At 46.0% G+C, this 12,990-nt stretch overlaps 2 protein-coding genes across 2 annotated transcripts in view; one reads left to right on the plus strand and one right to left on the minus strand.

Moving 5' to 3' along the window:
• Positions 1–12,990, plus strand: part of lcp2a (lymphocyte cytosolic protein 2a) — an 86,874-nt gene that overhangs the window by 16,829 nt on the left and 57,055 nt on the right. The window lies entirely within an intron of this gene.
• fam53c (family with sequence similarity 53 member C) lies at positions 7,763–11,555 on the minus strand. The gene is made up of 4 exons (XM_033978548.2): positions 11,227–11,555; positions 10,624–10,681; positions 8,742–9,550; positions 7,763–8,230 (listed from the first exon to the last, which is right to left on the minus strand). The coding sequence occupies exons 2-4, from the start codon at positions 10,628–10,630 to the stop codon at positions 7,928–7,930; spliced, it is 1,119 nt and encodes a 372-aa protein (XP_033834439.1). The 5' UTR covers positions 10,631–10,681; positions 11,227–11,555; the 3' UTR covers positions 7,763–7,927.

Here is a 12,990-nt window from a genome sequence, read left to right on the forward strand (position 1 = left end):
GTGGTGTTTTTTGTGCATTTAGTGTTTTGTCTTTTCAGTTAAGTCTGGACCTGAAGTTCCTCCTCACTGACCTTATGCATCAGAACATCCTAAATATTCACCCTGATGAGTTTATAAGCACAACTCTCACAGACCAGCTAGCATGCTAACAGTGCACTTATTATCGGTCCATAAAGTCTCTCTACTCCAGGGCTCAGTGGGGCTTTGACACATCTGGACACTACTTTGTACATCTACGTAATATTATTCTGAAGTAACAGTACTTTTACTCGAGTACTCTGTGAAATGACTCACACACACACGTCACATGTTTTGTGTTTCTTTGTAAAATAATTCTCAATAAACTTAATTTATTCACAAACTGCGTCAATTTCCGCGATCGTCATTTTTTCAAACATAAAAAAAACAGGTTTAAAAGTCGAGAGGCGCCGCGGACACTTCGTTTTTTTACTTTCACTCACTCATTCTGTCATTTGTTCTTTTTTTGTTTGTTCAATCATCCATTCACTTGTTCACTCCCTCATTCATCCACTTGTTCATTTATTCGTTCACTGGTTCATTCACTCGCTCGTTCAGCCGTTTGTTCATTAATTTTTCATTTAATTTGTTCATTCACTCGTTCGTTAATTCACTCATTTGTACATTCACTAGTTCATTCGTTCACTCGCTAGTTCACTGGTTCATTCACTTTTTATTCACTGGTTCATTCATTCACTGTTTCATTTGTTCATTGGTTCTTTTGTTCACTCGTTCATTGTTTCAGTCGTTCACTTGTTCATTCGTTCACTGTTTCATTCGTTCACTCATTTGTTCAGTTTCATTCGTTCACGCATTCACGATTTCATTCGTTCACTCGTTCAGTTTCATTCGTTCACTGTTTCATTCGTTCACTGTTTCATTCGTTCACCGTTTCATTCGTTCACTTGTTCATTGTTTCATTCGTTCACTCGTTCACCATTTCATTCGTTCACTGTTTCATTCGTTCACTCGTTCACCGTTTAATTCGTTCACTGTTTCATTCGTTCACTCATTTGTTCAGTTTCATTCGTTCACGCATTCACCATTTCATTCGTTCACTCGTTCAGTTTCATTCGTTCACTGTTTCATTCGTTCACCGTTTCATTCGTTCACTTGTTCATTGTTTCATTCGTTCACCGTTTCATTCGTTCACTCGTTCACTGTTTCATTCGTTCACTCGTTCACCGATTCACTCGTTCACTGTTTCATTCGTTCACTGTTTCATTCGTTCACTCGTTCACTGTTTCATTCGTTCACTGTTTCATTCGTTCACTGTTTCATTCGTTCACTGTTTCATTCGTTCACTGTTTCATTCGTTCACTCGTTCACTGTTTCATTCGTTCATTGTTTCATTCGTTCACTGTTTCATTCGTTCACTCGTTCACTGTTTCATTCGTTCACTGTTTCATTCGTTCACTGTTTCATTCGTTCACTCGTTCACTGTTTCATTCGTTCACTGTTTCATTCGTTCACTGTTTCATTCGTTCACTCGTTCACTGTTTCATTCGTTCACTGTTTCATTCGTTCACTCGTTCACTGTTTCATTCGTTCACTGTTTCATTCGTTCACTCGTTCACTGTTTCATTCGTTCATTGTTTCATTCGTTCACTCGTTCACCGATTCACTCGTTCACTGATTCTCCTTCAGAACAGTCCAGAAAAGACTAAATCTACAAACACATTTACAGAATAATATAGTTTAAGGCTTATGCTGCTTATATCTCCAGGAAACTCCACCAGCTCCACCCAACAGGCCAAAAGAGTCAGATGCCCTCCCATCCACCCAACAGGCCAAAAGAGTCAGATGCCCTCCCATCCACCCAACAGGCCAAAAGAGTCAGATGCCCTCCCATCCACCCCACAGGCCAAAAGAGTCAGATGCCCTCCCATCCACCCAACAGGCCAAAAGAGTCAGATGCCCTCCCATCCACCCCACAGGCCAAAAGAGTCAGATGCCCTCCCATCCACCCCACAGGCCAAAATCCCTTCTCTGACTCTGCTCCGTCTGGGAGAGGACACACCACATTTAAACACTTTTAAACACTTTTAAACTTTAACGATGTTTCTTGAACCGTGGGTCAAATTCTAAAAACTTAACTGTTTTTTTGGTTTAAAGTGCCGATGACATTAGATCACTCATTTTTACTAAAACACAAAGGATCATTATATTTAAACTTTTACGAACAATGAGATTTTACTTCCTGGTTGGTCATCGTGACATCACACTGGGAAATTCCATAAGTGTTACCTAGCAACCACACCGCACACACGGCCGAAACTTATCTGACAAATACAAATAAAAGAAAACACCTTTATTTAGATGAAATCATGTTTAAAGTGTCAGAAAAACGTGTTTCTCGTGTAAATTGAGCTGAACTTTTGGACAAAATTCTCCCAGTGTGATGTCATCAGTGTGATGTCATCAGTGTGATGTCATCAGTGTGATGTCATCAGTGTGATGTCATCAGTGTGATGTCATCAGTGTGAGACTCTAAATAAATCTCTACTTCCTGTCATTTTCAACAGATTTAACTTTTCGTCACAGCTTTCTTCTTGATTTGTGTCAAACTATCACACACACTCACCTAAAGGATCATTAGGACCTGTTCAATTTCTCCTTAATGTAATTATCTAATCGACCAATCACAGGGCAGATGCTTCAGTGCATTTAGGGGCGTGGTCCTGGTCAATCTCCTGAACTCCAAACTGAATGTCAGAATGGGACAGAAAGGTGATTTAAGCAATTCTGAGCGTGGCCTGGTTGTTGGTGCCAGACGGGCCGGTCTGAGTATTTCACAATCTGCTCAGTTACTGGGATTTTCACACACAACCATTTCTAGGGTTTACAAAGAATGGAGTGAAAAGGGAAAAACATCCAGTATGTGTCAGTCCTGTGGGCGAGGAGGTCAGAGGAGAATGGGCCGAGTGATTCAAGCTGATAGAAGAGCAACGTTGACTGAAATAACCACTCGTTACAACCGAGGATGCAGCAAAGCATTTGTGAAGCCACAACACGCACAACCTTGAGGTGGACGGGCTACAACAGCAGAAGACCCCACCGGGCACCACTCATCTCCACCACAAATAGGAAAGAATGAATCACCTTGAATCAAAGCCACGTAGAATTAAGGCAGTTCTGAAGGTGAAAGGTCAAACACCGTGTTAGTCTGGTGTCCATAATAATCCTTCAGGTGAGTGTGTTTTTAGGTTTGGTCCCACAGATGAAGTCAACATGAGAGAGTTGCCTAAACGTGTCATGGCACTTTAAAAGTTCAAAGTTCAGATCATTCTAAAGCCTGAATATAAAATCTGTCATCTATTTACACTTTGTCTTATATTATTCTTAAATTGTCTCGAGCTGCTTTGGTTCAAACTTTAAAACCCATAAAAACATGATTATCACATTTAGGCCTGATTTAAAATGGCATCGTCGTCGTGGTGACGGGCCTGTAGGGTGGAGCCCGGGGTCTGGACCAATCAGATCTCAGAGCGCGGGTCACGTGATCAGGAAACAGGAAATGTGTGGACAACGGCATCGGCAGCAGAACCAAAGAGGAGCAAAGCATGATGGGAAGTTTACCGCAAAATAAAACCACCAGAACGGTCACTACGGTAACAGGGCTGTGTGACCTTTGACCTGATGAACCCTAAACCAGTGTGAAAATGACCACCATTATGTAACTTTTGACATGTTGTTGCTTTGTCTGAAACATTCCACAGTGTGGCATTAAACTTCTTTATCTCCGTGGAGACGTACAGGTCAGATCTGTGGGGAGGGGACCCTGCTGTTTGTCCAGTCGTTTTGTAGCAATAAAAATGACTTTAAATATCAACGAATCAATGCAAAATATGAGTTTAAAGCCATACTGCGGAACTTTCAAAGTGCATATGACATAAAACATCATTCGACTTACGATTTGATTCAAACGATTAGACTGAGATAAATGGCAACAGCTTTATTCTGTTTTATGTTGTATTTACGTAAAAATGGCTTCCTTGTGTAAACCGTTTGAGTTTTCAGTGTTGACGGAGGCAGAGGGATTCTGTTTGGTAACGTCCTGTGTTTTCTGACATTTAGTTTCTTTTCTTCACAAACTGCCACTTAACGGACGTAAACCCATGATAAATATTTAGCGCAGGTTCTATCCATAGACTGTAACTGAACTGAGAGAGCGACGTCACAGCGTTTGGCTCCAGATGAAGCTGGAGGCTGGAGCAGGTGTGGAGGCTCATCTGGAGCACAGACCAAGAGTATCATAGCAACTAAAGAGCCAATCAGGCAACGCTGTCAATCAAACCTGTGGCTAACGCTAACAGGAGTGACCTCGGGGACAGAAGGACCTGATTTGTCTGTTATTAATGTTCAGATCTGGATTTACAGACACAATAGTGAAATAAAAACCCCAGGATCATATAGAGGGTTAATACGAACATTTAAGACCAGAATGAGTCTGAAGGAGCAGAGACAGAAGTGCGCCCATGATCACTTCCTGTTTGGAACGCCATGGCTAGCAAGTTAGCCATGTCCACTTATATCTACAGTCTATGGAATCAACTCACGAAACCAAGTCAGAATAAAAGAAATTAAATATGAAGGTCAAATGCACTTGAGCCGTTCCAGACAGAGCGCTCGCCTAAAAAGTTGCTTTGTGCAGCTTTAACATTTGTCTAAATTTGATAATTCATATTCTGTTTTCAAAGATTTGTCAGTGAAACGTTTAGATCATTTTTAACAATCTGATGGTCAATGTCAAAATGCAGGTGTGGTCTGAAGGCCTGATGTTCAGAGTTTTGATCTGAAGCAGAGGAGCTTCTCCGTGGTGCGTTCAGGTGCCTGAAATTTAAGCGGTAAATCCCATCGCTGCTGTGCTCGAGGAACACTCAAGAGTCTTAGTTTAATGGAAGACACTGGGACATTTTCAAAACCACAACCTAAAGACGACAAAGTTTAAGAAACGCTCCAATTTCAGATCAAAATATTCAACTTTTTATGAAATTCTGTCTTTTAAAGAGGGAGTGTTGTACAAACTCGTTCAAACATATTGTAGCAATCTCCCAAATCAAACCCTCGTTACAGTTAGTAGTATGAGTCTGTACGAGGCTCCGCCCACAAGCCTACATCACCCATGCTCCACACGACAATCCTACATAAACATGACACAAAACTGCACACTATGACTTTCCAAACCTGGTGTGATGTGCAGTAGTTTCATGTTTTGAGTGAATATAGCATTTTCAAAACGATAAAAGGAAACATGGAGAATACCCCATAGATGTGAGAACGAGGGGGTATTTTACCTCTATGGGGTATTAAAGAGGGCATATTTTACAAGATCTAAACACGTTGTGGTTTTGAAAAGGACCTTTGTGAATATTTCGACTCAGTTTGACAAAGCAAATCAGTTGAACAAGTCCAGAGGGGCCGGGGGTTGTAGTTGTGGAATTCTTCAAACGAGGTCGATCAAGTTCAACATTTCATCCTGTAAAAAGGGTCTCATCTTACACAGAACTGACTCGTGAGCCTTAAGCCGTGTTCCTCTGCTGTTCGCTCGTCTAACACGCGCCTGGAGCTGTGTTTTGTTTCATTCACACACGCCTGAATAACCCGTAGCAGAATGTGACTGTAATGATCTGGTGTTTTAGGTTTAACTCAGCGCCGACACCTTTTGTTGTTCTTGTTGTCCGCGTCTCACTTTGTCCGCTGCATTTGAAGGACACAGACAGCGGTTGGCGTACGCCCCGTGGTGTAGGCCTGTCCCATTTCAGCGCGGCCTTTGCGGTCAACGGCGGCCACACGGGGGAGCACCTTTTGTCGACCGCGTCCTTCAAACGGTACAAAAATTCCACGACTGAAATGATCCAAATTGATTCTAGTGAAGGTGTTTGGTGGAGCACTTCCTGTATCACCACATGATGACATCACAAGGTGGAACAGAGCGTTTTCAGTTTGAGAGAAAAAGGGTTTGTGTGTGAAACATGTGTGAATGAAACAAAACACAACTCCAGGTCTGTGTGTGACGAGGAAACGGCATTAGAACGAACAGAAGTGTAATATGGGCCCTTTAAATTGTAGGGGAAAAAATAAATAAATAAATGAATAAATAAATAAATACTTTGGACTTGTCGTCTCAGAAACAACAGACGCCAAAAATCTTTGTCAAACCGGCTCAAATAAATGTAAGTTGACACGTTTGGGAGTGGTTGCCGTGGTAGCTGCGTCATGGCCGACTGTCTTTCTCTTCTTTAACGAAACCAAAACCTCGTCCCACAACGCCGCACGTTCGGAAGAGAAGAGGGTTCCTGAGAGCTGTGCTGATTGGTTCGTTTCCAGGAAGTAAATAAAAATGTGTAGAAAAAGGGGGCGGGGCTTTAGAGAACACGTCATTTCTTGAGTTTCGGACAAGGGCAAGAAATGTCCAACTGTCTGGTGTCGGTTTGGAGGAAGATTTGTGTGAAGTTGTTGAATTTACGATTGATTTCAGGGCCGTGAGTAAAAGCTGATCAGAGTCGGGGCTGGATCGTCTGCGCCGGGGGGAGCGGTCGGAAGTGATGTCATAGCACCGGTTGTCATGGTAATGCCTACAAATTTTAGCATTTTTCATTTTGGTTTGGTTTAAAATTGCTGCCTCCAAAGCCTTTTCTTAACCCTCGCCTTAAAAAAGGAACTGTATGTAAGATTTTAAATTTAAATACCATAAACACGAGCAAAACATAAGAAATGAGCGAAGTAAAACACCAAATTATCCAATCACAAAGCAGAATGAGCCTCACATGACTCTGTTTGTGTTGCCAGGTTCAGTGTCTCTGGTCCAGCTGTGATTAAAATACCTTTTTCTAAACAGAATGGCAGGTACATACAGTTCCTTTAACCAGAAGCAAGTTCCTAAACCGAACCAAAACTAATAAATCAACCGGGAAAAATGACGTTAAAAACATCACCTGGCTCATGACCAATCACAGCAGACCGTCCCCGCGGAGCTGACGATGGAGCACTAGCCCCAAAGCCTGCAGTTCTTTAGGTCATCGACGGTCCTGCGTCACTGCGTCTCCAAAGGGTCTAAACTAAACAGGTTTTACGCAGAATGAGACCCTCTGGAGACACACGCATTTCAGGAGCATTTTTGGTGACAGGATGTTGAGCGCCTGCCTCAGTTTTGAAATAATATGATGATCATTATTGGCCCTTTAAAGTAACTCAGCAACAATCCAAACTTTAAGCTTTTCCCAAATGAGAATTCAGCCCCAAAGTTCCATTTTAGTGCAATTTAACCCCAGAATTTTGCTCCTTTTTATCATCAAATCAGAGGACGGGGGATTATCTAAACAAATGCAGCTTGGGATTTGTGACTGAATCTTCCCCATTCACTTTTCTCATAGACTTTTCAAAAAAACAAACAGATGTTAAGAGTTTAAAGATAAAATGGAGGGTAACCAGCTCTGTAGGGCTGTGGTCGACTAAACTCATGTCCTGCCCAATGTGTCTCTGTATTTGACCCAAACTGCAGTTGCAAGACTACACCTGCGGGGGGAGTTCATGCAAAAACTACTATTTATGCAGAAGGAAGTACTATTTATATAAAAACAGATTAAACTTGTGAATCGTGAGGTTAAATCTGACTTTTTACATATAAATACCAAAAAACTACCTCTCTTTTCTGCTGTAATCCCAGATAAATCCTCAGGGGGGTTTTTTCTCCATAAAGTCTATGGGAAAAGTGAATGGTAAAAGTATTTAAAATGTGGCGGTCAGTGTTGTGATGCATTGTAGTTTTGTGTAGAGCCTTTCCAATGTGAGACCAGTGCAGTGCCTTGGCCGGGGTCGTGTTTGACCTTGTAATTTTTGAACAGCAGACATTGCTTGCCGCCTGCACCTCTCAAATCACTGTAGAAATGTATAAATAAAGTTCGGGTCAGTTTTCCTCAATAAGGTTTAGGTCCAGTTCTGTACAGTCGCGTTCGAACACGGGCGGAGCGTTCGTCTCTCGCTCCTCTCCCTCCTCCTCCTCTTCCTCCTCCTCTTCGTCGGGGTTTTCGGGGCACTCTTCGTCGCTCTCGCTCAAAGGACCGATGCTGCTGCGCCCCAAAAGTTCAGCCGGAGAACACGAACCACGGAAATCCCCCAAAAACGGCTCCATGGAGATGCACACGTCCCCGCCCGAGAAGGAACCCAGCCGGCCGCGTTCCAGGCAGAAGCCAGGGTCCATGCTCCGGGTCTGCGGGAGAAACAGAGGGTCAGAGGGACGAAAAGGACAGCTACGGAGGGTCAGAGGGACGAGAACTACAGCTACGGAGGGTCAGAGGGACGAGAACTACAGCTACGGAGGGTCAGAGGGACGAGAACTACAGCTACGGAGGGTCAGAGGGACGAAAAGGACAGCTACGGAGGGTCAGAGGGACGAAAAGGACAGCTACGGAGGGTCAGAGGGACGAAAAGGACAGCTACGGGGGGTCAGAGGGACGAGAACTACAGCTACGGAGGGTCAGAGGGACGAGAACTACAGCTACGGGGGGTCAGAGGGACAAGAACTACAGCTGTGGAGGCGTAAGTACGCGTAAGCAAAACCATCCATAGTAGTACTGCTGTCTGTAGTACTGTCGTACTCTTTATTGTAGTACTGCTGTACTGTTTATTCTAGTACTGCTGTCTGTAGTACTGTCGTACTGTTTATTCTAGTACTGCTGTCTGTAGTACTGTCTGTAGTATTATTGTAGTACTGCAGTTACCTGGGTCATCTTGGTGAAGTCCAGCCCCGGCCTCCCGGGGGGTCGGTCAGGGTCTCGTCTCCTCTTGAGTCCGGGCTTGAGGAGCAGGAGGTCGCAGGGCTGGGAGTGGCAGCGGGGGGCGGGGGGCAGACTGCGGCGCAGAGAGGACGGCGTGCTGCACGCCGAGGCGGGGGGCGGAGCCTGAGGCGCGGGGGGCGGTACCGGAGGAGGCAGAAACAGGCCCGAGTCTCTGATGAGCACGGGAGAGAGAGAGAAGCGGCGCTGCGGAGGGGGCGGGTGCAGCGGCGAAGGAGACGACGAGCACGACGAGGGCGACGGGAAGAAGCAGCAGCAAGCCCCGCCCCCCGCCTCCTCCCACGGGAAGCTCCACGGTAACGGAGAGTCCGGCGACAGCGCCAGGCTGAAGAAGGTGGGGCTGGAGGAGGAGTGCAGCGAAGAGTTCAGAGAGGAGCAGGCCCCGCCCACCGCTCCCGCCACAGCTCCGCCCACCGCCGCGGCTCCGCCCACCGCCGCCCCGGGGCAGTGCCGCGCCACCGGAGTCCACACCCTGGACGCGCTCGGGCGCCAGGTGTAGCGGCAGCGCGACAGGTCCTCGGGCACCGACAGCGAGCGGCAGTGCCGTTTGGGCGGGGGCGGAGGAGGCGGGGCCAAGGGCCCGGCAGGGGGCGGGGCCGCCGAAGGGGGCGGGGCCAGAGGGTCCTCCACCGACGACCCATCGGCCGCCAGAGGCAACGGGCCCGGGGGGAAACTGGAGCTCAACAGCCCCCCCTGGAGGGGCTTGGCGGGGCAGAGCTGCCAGTATCCACTCTCTGCAAATATATACAGTATATAAAATACTACTATAACATATACTGTGTACAAATATATACAGTATATAAAATACTACTATAACATAATACTGTGTACAAATATATACAGTAAATAAAATACTACTATAACATAATACTGTGTACAAATATATAGAGTATATAAAATACTACTATAACATAATACTGTGTACAAATATATACAGTAAATAAAATACTACTATAACATAATACTGTGTACAAATATATACAGTATATAAAATACTACTATAACACAATACTGTGTACAAATATATACAGTATATAAAATACTACTATAACACAATACTGTGTACAAATATATACAGTATATAAAATACTACTATAACACAATACTGTGTACAAATATATACAGTATATAAAATACTACTATAACATAATACTGTGTACAAATATATACAGTATATAAAATACTACTATAACACAATACTGTGTACAAATATATACAGTATATAAAATACTACTATAACACAATACTGTGTACAAATATATACAGTATATAAAATACTACTATAACATAATACTGTGTACAAATATATAGAGTATATAAAATACTACTATAACATAATACTGTGTACAAATATATAGAGTATATAAAATACTACTATAACATAATACTGTGTACAAATATATACAGTATATAAAATACTACTATAACATAATACTGTGTACAAATATATACAGTATATAAAATACTACTATCATAACATAATACTGTGTATAAATACTATCATATGTGTATAATACTGTATATAAATACTATCATTTGTGTATAAATACTATCATATGTGTATAATACTGTATATAAATACTATCATTTGTATATAAATACTATCATATGTGTATAAATACTATCATATGTGTATAATACTGTATATAAATACTATCATTTGTATATAAATACTATCATATGTGTATAAATACTATCATATGTGTATAAATACTATCATATGTGTATAAATACTATCATATGTGTATAATACTGTATACTGTACACACACCACGGCCCAAACCAGACAGAAAAGACCCAGACTCACCCGGCATCAACCCATCTGGGGCACAGGCCTGGGACAGGGCTTTGGGGTCCAGCAGGGACTGAGGACAGAGACAAACGTGGTCAGGACAGTGTGGGTCAGCAGTTCAAAGGTCATCTACATCCTGAGGAAGCTCTGACCACCGCCAGCTCCACCACCCCCAGCTCCACCACCCCCAGCTCCACCACCCCCAGCTCCACCACCCCCAGCTCCACCACCCCCAGCTCCCCGCTCGTCTGTGGTCAGAGTCTGAAGTCTGCGCGGGCTTCAGAGTCTGAAGTCAGAGTCTGAAGTCCGCGCCCGGGGGGGACCAGGGCGCGGGGGCCCAGGGCACGAGGGACCAGGGCGCGGGGCCCCAGGGCACGGGGCCCCGGGGCCCCAGGGCGCGGGGCCCCAGGGACTACAGGGGGGACTACAGAGGGGGGGACTACAGGGGGGGACTACAGGGGGGACTACAGGGGGGACTACAGAGGGGGGGACTACAGGGGGGGACTACAGGGGGGGACTACAGGGAGGACTACAGGGGGGACTACAGGGGGGACTACAGGGGGGACTACAGGGGGGACTACAGGGGGGACTACAGGGGGGACTACAGGGGGGACTCACCGGGTAACAGTCCCTCGGCGGGGTTGGGTCGCCTTCCAGAGTCTTGGCTCAGGATTTCCAGGCGGAGCAGCAGGACCACAGCATCGCGGCTGTGAGCGGGAACCAGGAGAAGGGGAAATGAAGCGGGGACAGTTTAGGCTGCGACACCTCTGTCCGTCGATCAGTGGAAACTCGCCGTGACGTGGGACCCCGTCACATCAGCCACCCCGACTGCCACGTCATCACAGGAATGCTATCCCAAACACTACCAGGAGGGGGCAATGTGTGCGCCTTTAGCATGTCTCTGCAACAGGCACAGAATGCTCCTTTCATCTGTCATTAAACTGAGCACCTGTCGCCTGCGAGCGCCTGTGAGCGCCTACAGGCGCCTACGAGCGCCTGTCCTCTAACAGGCCACGGGAGAATGCTGGTCCTAAAACATGGTGGGAAGGACAGCTCCGCCCACAAAGGCTCCGCCCACGTACCTGAAAAACAATCAGATCAAAATGTATTATTTACTTCTGTGGGGTATTAAAGATAAACATATTTAGATTACCATGTTTGACCTCAAAACAATGTATAAACATGTTTAATAAGTGTCACTTCTGTTGTGGACACTCCTCCCTTTGCACGCCGCACACTCAGTGACACCACGACACAACCAGCTGCACGCCACTAATGAAACTACTGCACATCACATCAGGTTTGTGGAGTTGTACTGTATTGTTTTGCATCATGCTTTTGCATATTTATAGAGAAGTCCGTGTGCATGGGTGATGTAGGCTTGTGGGTGGAGCCTTGTGGTGCCAACCATGAGTAGGGTCTGAATAGGGCCCAGTAGAGATCGCCAAAATACTGAAACATGGACGGACGACATCCAGAACATCGTCAGGCAGTTTTTGATGAAACAGCCTCATAACACAGTAAAAAGATCCCAGAAAAAAACTACAAATAGGACACGTCCAAACTTTTCTCATCCTCCGTATCTGGACAGGCCATGTCTCATGTGAACTCTGAGCTGCAGAGGCTGCACTAGCACTGGGACAGGACTGGGACAGGAGTCCCCCCACACGGGAGCCTCACACAGGGTCCCCTCACACACAGGAGCCACTCACACACGGGAGCCACTCACACAGGGTCCCCTCACACACAGGAGCCACTCACACATGGGAGCCCCTCACACAGGGGAGACCCTCACACGGGAGAGCCCCTCACACACGGGGTCCCCTCACACACGGGAGGGGGGGGCACACAGGGGCCCCTCCGCGGGGGTCAACCCCGTGTGTCAGAGGCAGAGGTTGAATCCCGGTGTTAAATAAGGTCACTGCTCCAGACCCTCACTCATGGCCCCACTGAGTTTAGGAGTGTGTGTTTAAATCGCGCTGTGGTGGAGTGTGGTGGAGTGTGTGGAGAGGTGGAGGATGTAGGCGGTGTTTCGGAGCTGGGAGCGGGCTGTCTGCAGCTGTGAGGCCGCCAGCAGCAGCCTCTCCTCCGGATCAGGCCCTGAGCATCACCGCCGCGCACCAGCCGGCCGTTAGCATGCAGCTAACAGCCCTCACAGTGTCCAAAAGACGACAATAAAACCACGGTCTAATGGCTGAATGACTCAGCCTCATAAACACCGGCCGTGGTCAGTGTCCGCGGTCAGAGCGCGCTGTGGTCAGCCCCAGTGTCCGCGTGAGGCCGAGACAGGCTCCGGCTACAGCTAACGCGGCTAACGGAGCTAACGGAGCTAATAGAGCTAACGCGGCTAACGCGGCTAACGCGGCTAACAGACCAGCCCGG

Source organism: Periophthalmus magnuspinnatus, chromosome 14 (genome assembly GCF_009829125.3).
Source record: "Periophthalmus magnuspinnatus isolate fPerMag1 chromosome 14, fPerMag1.2.pri, whole genome shotgun sequence".
NCBI lineage: Eukaryota > Metazoa > Chordata > Actinopteri > Gobiiformes > Gobiidae > Periophthalmus > Periophthalmus magnuspinnatus.

Bases quoted from the DNA above. Each gene is read 5' to 3' on its own strand.
- fam53c (XM_033978548.2), bottom strand. The intron at 8,231-8,741 runs GTAACTGCAGTA...TTTCTCCCGCAG, and splicing joins ACTTCACCAAGATGACCCAG to ACCCGGAGCATGGACCCTGG.